This window comes from Nannobrachium achirus (genome assembly GCF_963921795.1).
Source record: "Nannobrachium achirus genome assembly, chromosome: 24".
Classification (NCBI taxonomy): domain Eukaryota; kingdom Metazoa; phylum Chordata; class Actinopteri; order Myctophiformes; family Myctophidae; genus Nannobrachium; species Nannobrachium achirus.
The window spans coordinates 40,646,966-40,658,660 of NC_137831.1; the positions used below are offsets into that span (position 1 = coordinate 40,646,966).

General features: G+C 39.9%; 2 protein-coding genes across 2 annotated transcripts in view; both read left to right on the forward strand.

Moving 5' to 3' along the window:
* The window catches only part of LOC308280293 (NACHT, LRR and PYD domains-containing protein 3-like), a gene marked incomplete at both ends in the record, with an annotated part of 9,686 nt that extends 7,759 nt beyond the window's left edge, over nt 1-1,927 (forward strand). Inside the window, 2 exons of the mRNA XM_080720552.1 lie at nt 24-31; nt 1,911-1,927. Of these exons, the coding sequence (XP_080576678.1) occupies nt 24-31; nt 1,911-1,927 (25 nt within the window). The remainder of the gene's footprint in view (nt 1-23; nt 32-1,910) is intronic.
* A 2,384-nt stretch (nt 1,928-4,311) lies between these two features.
* Nucleotides 4,312-4,997, forward strand: LOC308280294 (stonustoxin subunit beta-like; the record flags this gene model as incomplete). Its single annotated transcript, XM_080720553.1, has 2 exons — nt 4,312-4,345; nt 4,438-4,997. The coding sequence occupies 2 exons, from the start codon at nt 4,312-4,314 to the stop codon at nt 4,995-4,997; spliced, it is 594 nt and encodes a 197-aa protein (XP_080576679.1).
* Nucleotides 4,998-11,695: the final 6,698 nt, after the last annotated feature.

The following is an 11,695-nucleotide window of genomic DNA, read 5'->3' on the forward strand; positions in this document are numbered from 1 at the left end:
GCCTCACGTCTCCGTGTGAACAGCAGGAACGGTAAAACCACAACACAGAGCAAAACATGTGATGTCATGGCGGCTCAGCTCTGGAGCTGTGGTGTAAAGTAACTAAGTACATTTACTCAAGTACTGTACCTAAGTACAGTTTTGAGGTATTCTTTTACTTTATTTCCAATCTCCAATAATTTTACTCCTGCATGCTCCACTAAATCTCAGATCCTGATATTGTACTTTTACTTTAGTTTAGTTACTTTGCAGGTATAAATTATAATATTATAAAAAATACATTACAGTAACTACTTTAGACCTATTTTATACCTGATAATTTTATACTGATATAATTATACAATTTGAAAATAGCCGATCTACAAACTCGCAACACGTCGCATCGCTATCTACTATTTTCAATTCTATTTTGCATCATTGATACTTTTACTCAATTAAAGAATGTGAGTACTTTTTCCACTTGTACAGAAAGTAAAAACTAAGCTAGAGGAGAGCGGACCACTTGTCTCTGGCAGTGCGTCACCGCCACCTAGCGCCCTCTATGGACAGGTCATGCAAACTACATTATTTCATTCCCTGGTACATGTTCCTATAAATGCTGTATAAAAAGTGACAACGCAACCGCGAGGTCCCGGGACCTCGCCATTTTCTCTACAGTCCGTTGTCCTCTAAACATGGTCTAAAAATTCCTTCTAAATCTTGACCTAATTTATCTGAAAGTGTTCTATTTTTTATTAAAAAATAAATAAAAGATTACACGGATGCTTCTCGGTTTTATATGCTTTCCGGGTCATAATGGGGAACTGAGCACTGAGATAAGCATCGGTGTCGTTTTAGATTTAAGCTGTGAATATATAGTACATTGGTCCAGGGACCCCCAGGGGTGGGCACCAGGGGGTCCCCAGCAAGATAAGTGAATATAGCTTCACAATCAATCCAACTACTTTAACCATATTTTATACTTTGGCTCTTCAAAAAAGCAGATATACAAGCTCATAGCACGTTACTTCGTTTAGATCTAATATTTCTGAAATGTGTTCAAATCTTTGATTATATATATATTTTTTAAAGCAAACATTTGAAATTCAATTATTTGCTTCTTGGCCCAAACTCGCAGTGCAAGGCGTTGTGAGCTTGTAGTTCAGCTATTTTCACAAGATTTATCTGTGGAACCGAGTCAAACTAAACTAAACTACTACAAATCCAAGTTATCAGGGTGGGGGGTCCCTACAGTTCAAATATGATTATTGTGGGGGTTTACCTGAAAAGGTTGGAAACCCTTGATCTATCGGGCTTAAGTGAAAGTGTGTTTTGTAGAGTAAAACTACTTGTGTAAGTTACTTTCCACTACTGCATATGGGATATGGTCCATTTAGTCTCGCGTAGCCAGACAACTATTCCATAATCTCCGAATGCTATATAGAGTCTGGAACTACAGCTCCTAAACTGCGAGTAATGGAAACTGGCATTTCTGTTCATGAAAATATATTTTAAAATGTCATTTCTGCTAAGCAGCAAGCTAAATATACTTAATGATTTTTGTTTATATTAGGATAAATGTGCTAGATGTTAAAAACGAAACGGAAGTGGGGAGGAGGCTTCACTTCCGCTTTAACCGAATACTCACCGTTCTTTTTTCGTTATGCCAGACTGTATGACGGGAGCATTTCTAAATCGCGGCGTCAACAGTCTGGCCACACAGCGCTAGGGTCCATTTGGTCGCATTTGTACCCCCTTAAGGTCCTTACACACTGGGAGAGACGTAATAAACAAAACAAAAATGTGACACACTTATTTCTCATCTAACTATTAATGTGGTGATGTGTCATTCATACAGGTTGATGATTTTATATGGTGAAAACTAAAATGTGTTAAGAAGAGAATTGTGTTTATCACTGCGTTATGTTCAGGTGTGGTGTGTGGATGAACTCATGACATAAAAATCGGTTTTAATTAATGTGAATTAAATACCCCAAATCCACACACAGACATTCAGAGTTATGAATGAGTTAGGGTCCATTTGCTTCCAGGTTAGGTTTGGGTTACAACGACTACAACGACAAGGTGGTTAGGAGTTAGGATCAATTTGGTTTAATTTGTACCCTCTTACAAATAGGAGATTCAGAATTATGAATGGGCTGTGTTCCATTTGTACATTATAACCCATATAATAATATGCACCAAATTCTGGGCAGATCTACAAGATCACAGCGCGGCACCAAGTGCAGCGCTGCGAGCTTGTAGATCTGCTATTTTTGAAAAGTCTTGAAAATTTGTGCAAGTCTTTGCATATTATAATATGCACCAAATTCAGATCTACAAGCTCACAGCGCGGCTCCAAGTGCCGCGCTGCGAGCTTGTAGATCTGCTATTTTTGAAACTTTGTGCAAGTCTTTGAATGTTTCCATGTCAGTGATGCTCAAACTTTTTCATGTGAAGTACCCCCAAAATGATACGTATTTGGCCACGGACCCCCCATCTCAAAATAATTATCTCAAGGACCCCCAAAAGCAAATTTGAGTTACAAATGTTCGCTTAAAAAACACATATATTCAAAGATTTACACACATTTTTCTACGACTTTCAACAAGCTCACAGCGCTGTATATCTGCTATTTTTCAATAGCTAAAGTATAAAATAATTAAGGCCCCCTCCACCCTGGGCCCTAGTAACCCAGTCCCACTCCCCCCCTGCCCCCCCTTGTGACACCCCTGATAATATGGGTTACAGCCATACAGTATAATAGAGAGCAGATAGCCCCTCCCCCCAGCTATTAATTTCAATGCAAGTTGAATTGAAATGGATGTGCCAATCTGGATGTGGATGTGCCAAAATGTGTTACATCGAGACACGAACGTCACTCGACCTCATTGAACTCGTATGCTCAAGGATGTAGTTTCCCCCGCCTGCTGTTCCAGCTTTGGCCAGTAGGGACCAGCTGCTTCAATATTTACAAGCCATTCTGCGAGTGACATAGTCTGAACCAATCAAATAAATTAATAATAAAAAGTGTTTGGAGGCAGGACATGGCCGTTTACATCTATGGACATCGCCACAAAACCTCGCTCAATAGAGAATCTGCGGGCGAAAAAGGGGGGGTGGACGACGTCTCATTGAAACAAATGAGTTTATTGAAATTTCATTGTTCGAGTCGCGTTGCGCCGCTTGCGTCACGGGCAGTGCGGATGAGCTGTTCGGGTCCATTTTGTTACATTTCCCACTCAGATTTATAAATGGGTTGGTCCATTTGGTTCCATTTGCACCCTCTTGGGGTCCATTTGGTTCAATTTGTACCCTCTTGTAGTTACAAACGGGTTAGGGTCCATTCGGTTCAATTTGTACCCTCTGGTAGTTACAAACGGGTTTAGGTCCATTCGGTTAAATGTGTACCCTCTCAGAGTCATGAATTGGTTAGGATCATTTTGGTCTCATTTGTACCCTCTAACAGTTACAAAAAGATTAGGGTCCATTTGGTTCAAATTGTACCCTCTGTCACTTACAAATGGGTGAGGGTCCATTTGGTTCAATGTGTACCTATTTAGAGTTACAAATGGGTTTGCATCATTTGGTTACTTTTGTACACATTTGGTTCAATTTGTACCCATTTAGAGTTACAAATGGGTTTGCATCATTTGGTTACTTTTGTACACTCAAGTAAATGGGTTAGTGTGCATTTGGTAAAATGTGTACCCTCCCAGTTATGGGTTAGGGCCCATTTTGTTCCATTTTACCCTCTCATAGTTAAAAATGGGTTAGCATAATATTCATAGGCTACTTTTTTTAGTTAAATTAACACTGAGGATTATACGGTGTGACATGTACATATGGAAAATGATGACAATTTACAGAAGGTAGTTCTACATTTTCAGGGTGAAAGAAATAAAACAAAATAAAATATAGCAGATCTACAAGCTAACAGAGCATCGCTGTATGACGATCTGTGAGCTTGTAGATCGGCTATTTTTGAACAGCTTAAAGGGAACGTTTGGTCACTTTATTATCTAATCAGGCTCTTTTATGAACACCCTGGACAGTTTTTAATTTACCATATTCAGTATTTACATATTTGATGTAAATGTTGCAGGCTCAGGGCCTCTCCACATACACACCCATTGTAACTTCAAACTCCATTTTAACCATGATAGATTCATTGAAACCCATTTTTTTCTGGTGACTCATACTACCCTCCTAATACGTGCGCAGACCGTGTTTTCTCAATAACCTTTTCATTTATTTTTTAATAATTTGTTGGGAAAAATTAAATACAAAACTAAATGATTACAGTACAGTCAGCTTTGTGCTATGTGTCTCATGTATCCTGTGGAGGACAGTCTTCCTGTTGTTTGTGAGAAAAAATAAATACAAAACAAAAAACAGAATTATTACGTTTTATTTGTTTGTAAACTGTTGTTGTGTTGCATCTGGTTCTCTCATCAGGTGCGTGTGAACTCACACTGGATCCAAACACGGCATACAGAGTCCTCTCTCTGTCTGACAGCAACAGGAAGGTGACCAATGTGGGAGAGGATCAGAAGTATCCTGATCACCCAGACAGATTTACAGTCTATGCACAGGTGATGTGTAGAGAGAGTCTGATTGGACGATCTTACTGGGAGGTGGAGTGGAGTGGTAGATGTGTTGAGATAGCAGTGACATACAGATCAATCAAAAGACAGGGTGGTGGTTATAAATGTAGCTTTGGACAGAATAACAAGTCCTGGTGTCTGGGTTGTTATGGTGATGATAACAGTTACAGAGTGGGTCACAATAAGAAGTACACTGACCCCCCTGTCAGGTCCTCTGGCTCCAACAGAGTAGGAGTGTATTTGGACTGTCCTGCCGGCACTCTGTCCTTCTACAGAGTGTTGTCTGACTCACTGACACACTTACACACCTACGAGTCCAGGTTCACTGAACCACTCTATGCTGGGTTCAGGGTGTACGACTCAGTGTCTCTGTGTCAGAGAGAGGAGCAGCAGCAGGAGGAGGAGGGTTAGGTTAGGGTTGCCATGACAACGATGATGAGGTGGTTAGGAGTTAGGGTTACAAAACCCTCTGACAAAATGGTTAGGGTCAATTTGGTTTAATTTGCACCCTCTGACAAATGGGTTAGGATCAATTTGGTTTCATTTGTACCCTCTTACAAATGCGTTAGGGTCCATTTGGTTTAATTTGCACCCTCTGACATTTACAAATAGGTTAGGATGAATTTGGTTTAATTTATACCCTCTGACAAATGTGTTAGGGTCCATTTGGTTTAATGTGCACCCTCTGATAGATGGGTTAGGGTCAATTTGGTTTCATTTGCACCCTCTGACAGTTGCAATCCATTTGATTTGTACCCTCTTACAGTTACAAATAGGTTGCGATCCATTTGGTTTAATTTGCACCCTCTGACAGTAAAGAAATGGCTCAGGATCAATTTGGTTTAATTTGCACCCTCTGTCAAATGTTTCCATTTGTTTTAATGTGTACCCTCTGACATTTACAGATAGGTTGGGATCAATTTGGTTTAATTTGGACCCTTTGACAGTATATGTTTTGTAATAATTTTATCTGTAAAGTAACTACCATATAGGGGCGTCGCACCAAATTCTGGGCCCAGGGTACAAGGATTCACTGCGGGCCCCCCATGAATGTTCTTCATAGGGGGTTTAACCCACGCATTATTACACATTATTTTGTGCTTTAACTATTGAAAAATAGCAGATATACAAGCTCACAGTGCGGCACCGAGTTCCGCGCTGCGAGTTTGTAGATCTGCTATTTTTTTTTTATCGTGAAAGTTTGTGCTAGTATTTGAATATTTCAAATCCTTCTAAGGTTTTTTGAAAAACCCTACGTTTCTATGTCAGTGGTGCTCAAACCTTTTCATGTGAAGGACCCCCAAAATGATATGTATTTATTTGGCCACAGACCCCCGTCTCAAAATATTTAGTTCCAGGGACCCCCCAGAATCAAACTTTGAGTTGAAAAAAATTGTTTAAAAAATACATATTCAAAGATTTACACACATTTTCACGATGTTTAAAAAAATAGCAGATCTACAAGCTCGTCAGTGCAGCATTTGGTGCCGCACTGTGAGCTTGTAGATCTGCTATTTTTCAATAGCTAAGGTATGAAATAATTACAGGCCCCTTCACCTTTGGCCCAAGTAACTCAGTTAGGTTAGGGTCAATTTAGTTTAATGTGTACCCTCTGACAGTTACAAATAGGTTAGGATCAATTTGGTTTAATTTGCACCCTCTGACAAATGGGTTAGTTTCAATTTGGTTTAATTTGTACCCTTTGACAGTATGTTTTGTAATAATTTTATCTGTGAAGTAACTACCGTATAGGGGCGTCACACCAAATTCTGGGCCCAGGGTACAAGGATTCACTGCGGGCCCCCCATGAATGTTCTTCATAGGGGGTTTAACCCACGCATTATTACACATTATTTTGTGCTTTAACTATTGAAAAATAGCAGATACACAAGCTCACAGCGTGGCACCGAGTTCCGCGCTGCGAGTTTGTAGATCTGCTATCTTTTTTTAACCATGAAAGTTTGTGCTAGTATTTGAATATTTCAAATCCTTCTAAGGTTTTTTGAAAAACCCTACGTTTCTATGTCAGTGGTGCTCAAACATTTTCATGTGAAGGACCCCCAAAATGATATGTATTTATTTGGCCACGGACCCCCGTCTCAAAATATTTAGTTCCAGGGACCCCCCAGAATCAAACTTTGAGTTAAAAATGTTCGTTTAAAAAATACATATATTCAAAGATTTGCACACATTTCACAATGTTTAAAAAAATAGCAGATCTACAAGCTTGCAGCGCAGCATTTGGTGCCGCGCTGTGAGCTTGTAGATCTGCTATTTTTCAATAGCTAAAGTATAAAATAATTAAGGCTCCTCCACCTTGGGCCCTAGTAACAGTTAGGTTAGGGTCAATTTGGTTTGCAGGCCCCCCATGAATGTTCTTCATAGGGGGTTTAACCCATGCATTATTACACAATATTTTGTGCTTTAACTATTGAAAAATAGCAGATATACAAGCTCACAGCGTGGCGCCGAGTTCCGCGCTGTGAGCTTGTAGATCTGCTATTTTTTTTATCATGAAAGTTTGTGCAAGTATTTGAATATTTCAAATCCTTCTAAGGGTTTTTGAAAAAAACCCTACGTTTCTATGTCAGTGGTGCTCAAACCTTTTCATGTGAAGGACCCCCAAAATGATATGTATTTATTTGGCCACGGACCCCTGTCTCAAAATATTTAGTTCCAGGGACCCCCAAGAATCAAACTTTGAGTTAAAAATGTTCGTTTAAAAAATATATATATTCAAAGATTTGCACACATTTCACAATGTTTAAAAAAATAGCAGATCTACAAGCTTGCAGCGAAATTTTAGTTACAAATGTTCGCTTAAAAAATACATAGGCCTATATTCAAAGATTTGCACACATTTTCACGACGTTTAAAAAAATAGCAGATCTACAAGCTCGCAGCACGGCACTCGGTACCGTGCTGTGAGCTTGTATATCTGCTATTTTTCAATAGCTAAAGTATAAAATAATTACAGGCTCCTCCACCTTGGGCCCCCCATGAATGTTCTTCATAGGGGGTTTAAACCATTTAGATTGGGAACGCATTATTATGCATTATTTAATGCTTTGAATATTGAAAAATAGCAGATAAGCTCTTTGAGTATTTTTGACCCGATTCTATAAATGTTTTCTAAATCCTTCTAATTTTTGTTTCTGTCAGTGGTTCTCAAACTTTTGAAGGACCCCCAAAATGATTGGCCACGGACCCCCATGTCAAAATATTTCGTTCCAGGGACCCCCCAGAGGCAAAATTTGAGTTACAAATGTTCCCTTAATGCATATATTCAAAGACTTGCACACATTTTCACAACGTTTCAAAAAATGCAGGTCTACAAGCTCACAGCGCGGCATTCGGTGCCGCGCTGTGAGCTTGTAGATCTGATATTTTTCAATAGCTAAAGTATAACATAATGAACACCCCTCCACCTTGGGCCCTAGTAACTCAGTCCCACTCCCCCCCTTGTGACGCCCCTGGGCTGGAGCCAGACTATATGAGCCAGACTGTATAGAGCTTGTAAATGATGGTTGATATGTTGTTCAGAGCTACAACTATGTGATGTTTGCTGTTTGTTTCACATGTTCACATAAGAATCAAGCATGCATAGAGTCAATAAGACATGTATTATGCCATGCTGTTGCTTTTTAAACTCTGTCATATATAAACTACATGATGTTCTATAGAAAGATGCTCTGATTTTCTTCATTCATGTATGAGTCTTGGTTTTGGACGTATTTTTCCTTGAAGTGTGAAGGACAGTAGAAAATTTCATGAGTAATTATTGTCTATATTTGTATAGTTGAGTTGGACAAGAATATCATGACTGCTAAAGATGTATGTACATTGTTATCAACTTTAATGACAATAAACGTCCAACTTTCATTCTCTTTGAAAAGCGCATCTGTTTGTTATTCATATTTTTTTATTATAATTATATAATCAATATCCTTCGTCTAGAATTAATTGCAGAGTTTGTGCTGATTATGTCTGTTGATTTAAAAACTGAAAGTATTTGGTTCTCAACGTGGGGTCTGGGGACCCCCAGGTGTCCTTTTAATTATTAGTTAACATAGTGTCACAATCATTTGAACCACTTTAAGCACATTTTATATTTGGCTATTCAAAATGGCAGATATACAAGCTCATAGTGTCACTCTGTGCCTATAGATCTATTTTTTCTCTTGTACATGCCAGCTATGAAAATAATTATAGTATTATTTTTAACTAAAGTATTATAAATGTAAAGGTACTGCAGGGTAAGTGATATTTTTTGGTGAAAACAAAACCACATTTTACAGTATTTTGTTAGAAGGTTAAAGCACTAATACAGTATGTTCTGATATTAATCAGCATTATAGAGGGTTTGCTAAATAACAGGGTTCTCCCGATTTCTCCAATGCTTTAGCAAACACAAACAGAAAAATATTTTCCAATCATAAAAGAGTTCATGCGACTTCAACCTTCTACTGTTCCCGTTTCAATTTTCCATTTCTAGGTGTCATCACTTCCAATTTCACCAGTTCTCTATCCTGATTGGATGAAATTGGTTTACCAACCTGAAAATCAGCATAATTGGTTATCATTTCAACCACTTTAACCATATTTTATGCTTTGGCTAATGAATAATATAGAGCTACAAGATATGAAAATAGATCTTTAACTAAAACATCAAAATAAAACGTTTTAATGATTAACCACTTCTATAGTTGTATTATTCTAATTATCAGCCTACAATAAGACAGAAGGTTTCCACTGTTTGGCCCTGCAGGTCAGATCCAGTGTGAATGATCACACCAGCCTTGGAAAACGAGTCTGTGATCATGTGGCCTGTTATTGCGTTTTGTTATCACTAGAGGGCAATATAACATTGAGTAAATAGTTACAGTCAATCAAAACAGAACAGAACATCACTAGCTTCATTTTAAACGTCTTGGTCTCATCATATATTTTAGGACGACTTGGGATTTTTGCAAGTCGACTCGAGTCAGTAAAAAGTTGAGTTGAAGTCGACTTGTTTGATGACGTCATCACATCACACAAGACCCCCCAATTATTTTATAAAGTTTAAGTGTATAGAGGGTATCTTCACATTTCTAAAGTGCCTATTTAAGGACTTTTTAATACCTCTAAAATGACATTGTCCAAATTGTCAAATATTTATAGGCAGAAATTGTGAAAATAGCCGATCTACATGCTCACAACGCCTCGCATTGTTGTGAGCATGTAGATATGCTATTTTCACAATAGAACCATGTTATACCAAATTTAATGTAGCACTGTAATATTGGATCATAACGTCCTTGACAATAAGCAATCCTACTGTTTGAATTCTGTACAGACACACACACGGAGCAAAAACAATGATAGAAAAAAATACAAAAGATTTTTTTTTCAACCCCCGACTTTCTCTGGTGGGAGTCGACTTGTGTAATGAAGTCGACTTTTTCGTTAAATCCCTACTACATATCATATCACAAATCATATTCTGCTGTTAGAGCACGACAGATACCTGTGATATCATCATTATTTAGGTCAATAATATAAAAGAGTATTCATTCAGGGCATGAAGGGGCAATGTATGACCTAGGCTAGGCCTAAGGCTTAGCAACATGCTGGATCTGTGGCTTAAAGGGATATTTCACTTTCTAAAGGAACTGACCTCCCTCTACATTTATACTGTTCCACTTCCAGTTTGGTCTGCTCATGTCTATAGGTGTCATCACTTTCAATTTCACCTGTTAAATCTGTATCCTGACTGAGTTCTCTATCCTGATTGGATAACATTGGTATCCCGACCTGAACATGAGGGGGTCCCCAGTATAACTGGCTAATATAGCATCATTATCATTTTAACCACTTTAACTATATTTTATGCTTTGGATATTCAAAAATAGCAGATCTACAAGATATGCTATTATTGAAAAATCTTGACAATCTTTGAAGATTTCTTTTTATATAGGGCCTATATAAAAAATAAACAAACCATTTTTATCAAAGGTCTTTGCATCTGGTGGTCCCTGGCACAAAACACTTTGAGATGGGGGTCCTCAACCAAATCCATATCATTCTGGTGGTCCTTGCCATAAAGAGTGTGAAAGCTCTTGGCCTCAGAGGAACGATGGTTACGTAGGTAACCACGGTTATGTGACCCGATTGGATCACTCCAATGTGGGTATCACTCCGCGGCGGAGGGATACATTCGAGGTAAGGAATAACTGATTCACTACCGTGCACACCTGTGCGTGCGTGGTTGGGGGTGTGGCTACCCCTATATAGACACACCCCACCCACGCGCGCTTGCTTGAAGATCATTTTCGAGGCGCCTCAAGCACCACGACAGGATTGGAGTGATCCAATCGGGTCACATAACCGTGGTTACCTACGTAACCATCGTTATGTTTCCCCTCATTGGATCACTCCAATGTGGGTATCGAATTACCCGATTCATCTGGAGGTTGAGGTAAGAACAGACAGGTCAAGAAGGCTGAAGCCTAGAACCTACCCCAAGCCGGCCGCCACGTCTGAGAGGTCAGGAAGAGCCGCCCAGAACTGCCGCCACCACTGCACTGGGTGCGGCCACATTGACGTTGTAGAATCTGGCAAAGGTGGCCGACGAGGCCCAAGTGGCTGCGGCACACACTTCAGAGAGTGGGACCCCCCGCAGGAAGGCCCTAGATGTGGCCATGCCCCTGGTGGAATGAGCCACCACACCCACTGGCTCAGGCCTACCCGCCAGCCTGTATGCTAGTCGGATTGCATCCACAATCCAGTGGGACAGCCTCTGCTTCGACAGGTTTGACCCCAGGACCCGCTCGTCATGGCACACGAAGAGCTGGTCTGTCCTGCGCAGCGACTGCGTGCGATCCACGTAGGCCTGCAAAGCCCTCACGGGACAGAGCACACTGGGGGCAGAACCATGCTCCTCCCCATCTGCAGAAGGGGAGAAAGCAGATAGAGACCAGGGACTGTTGACATACCCCTCAGGCAGGACCTTCGGCAAGAAGGAGGGATTCGGTCGAAGAACCACACTCCTCCGATCAGGCCCTATTTGGAGGCACTCCGGGCTAACTGAAAGGGCATGCAACTCACCAACCCTCTTGGTGGAGGTG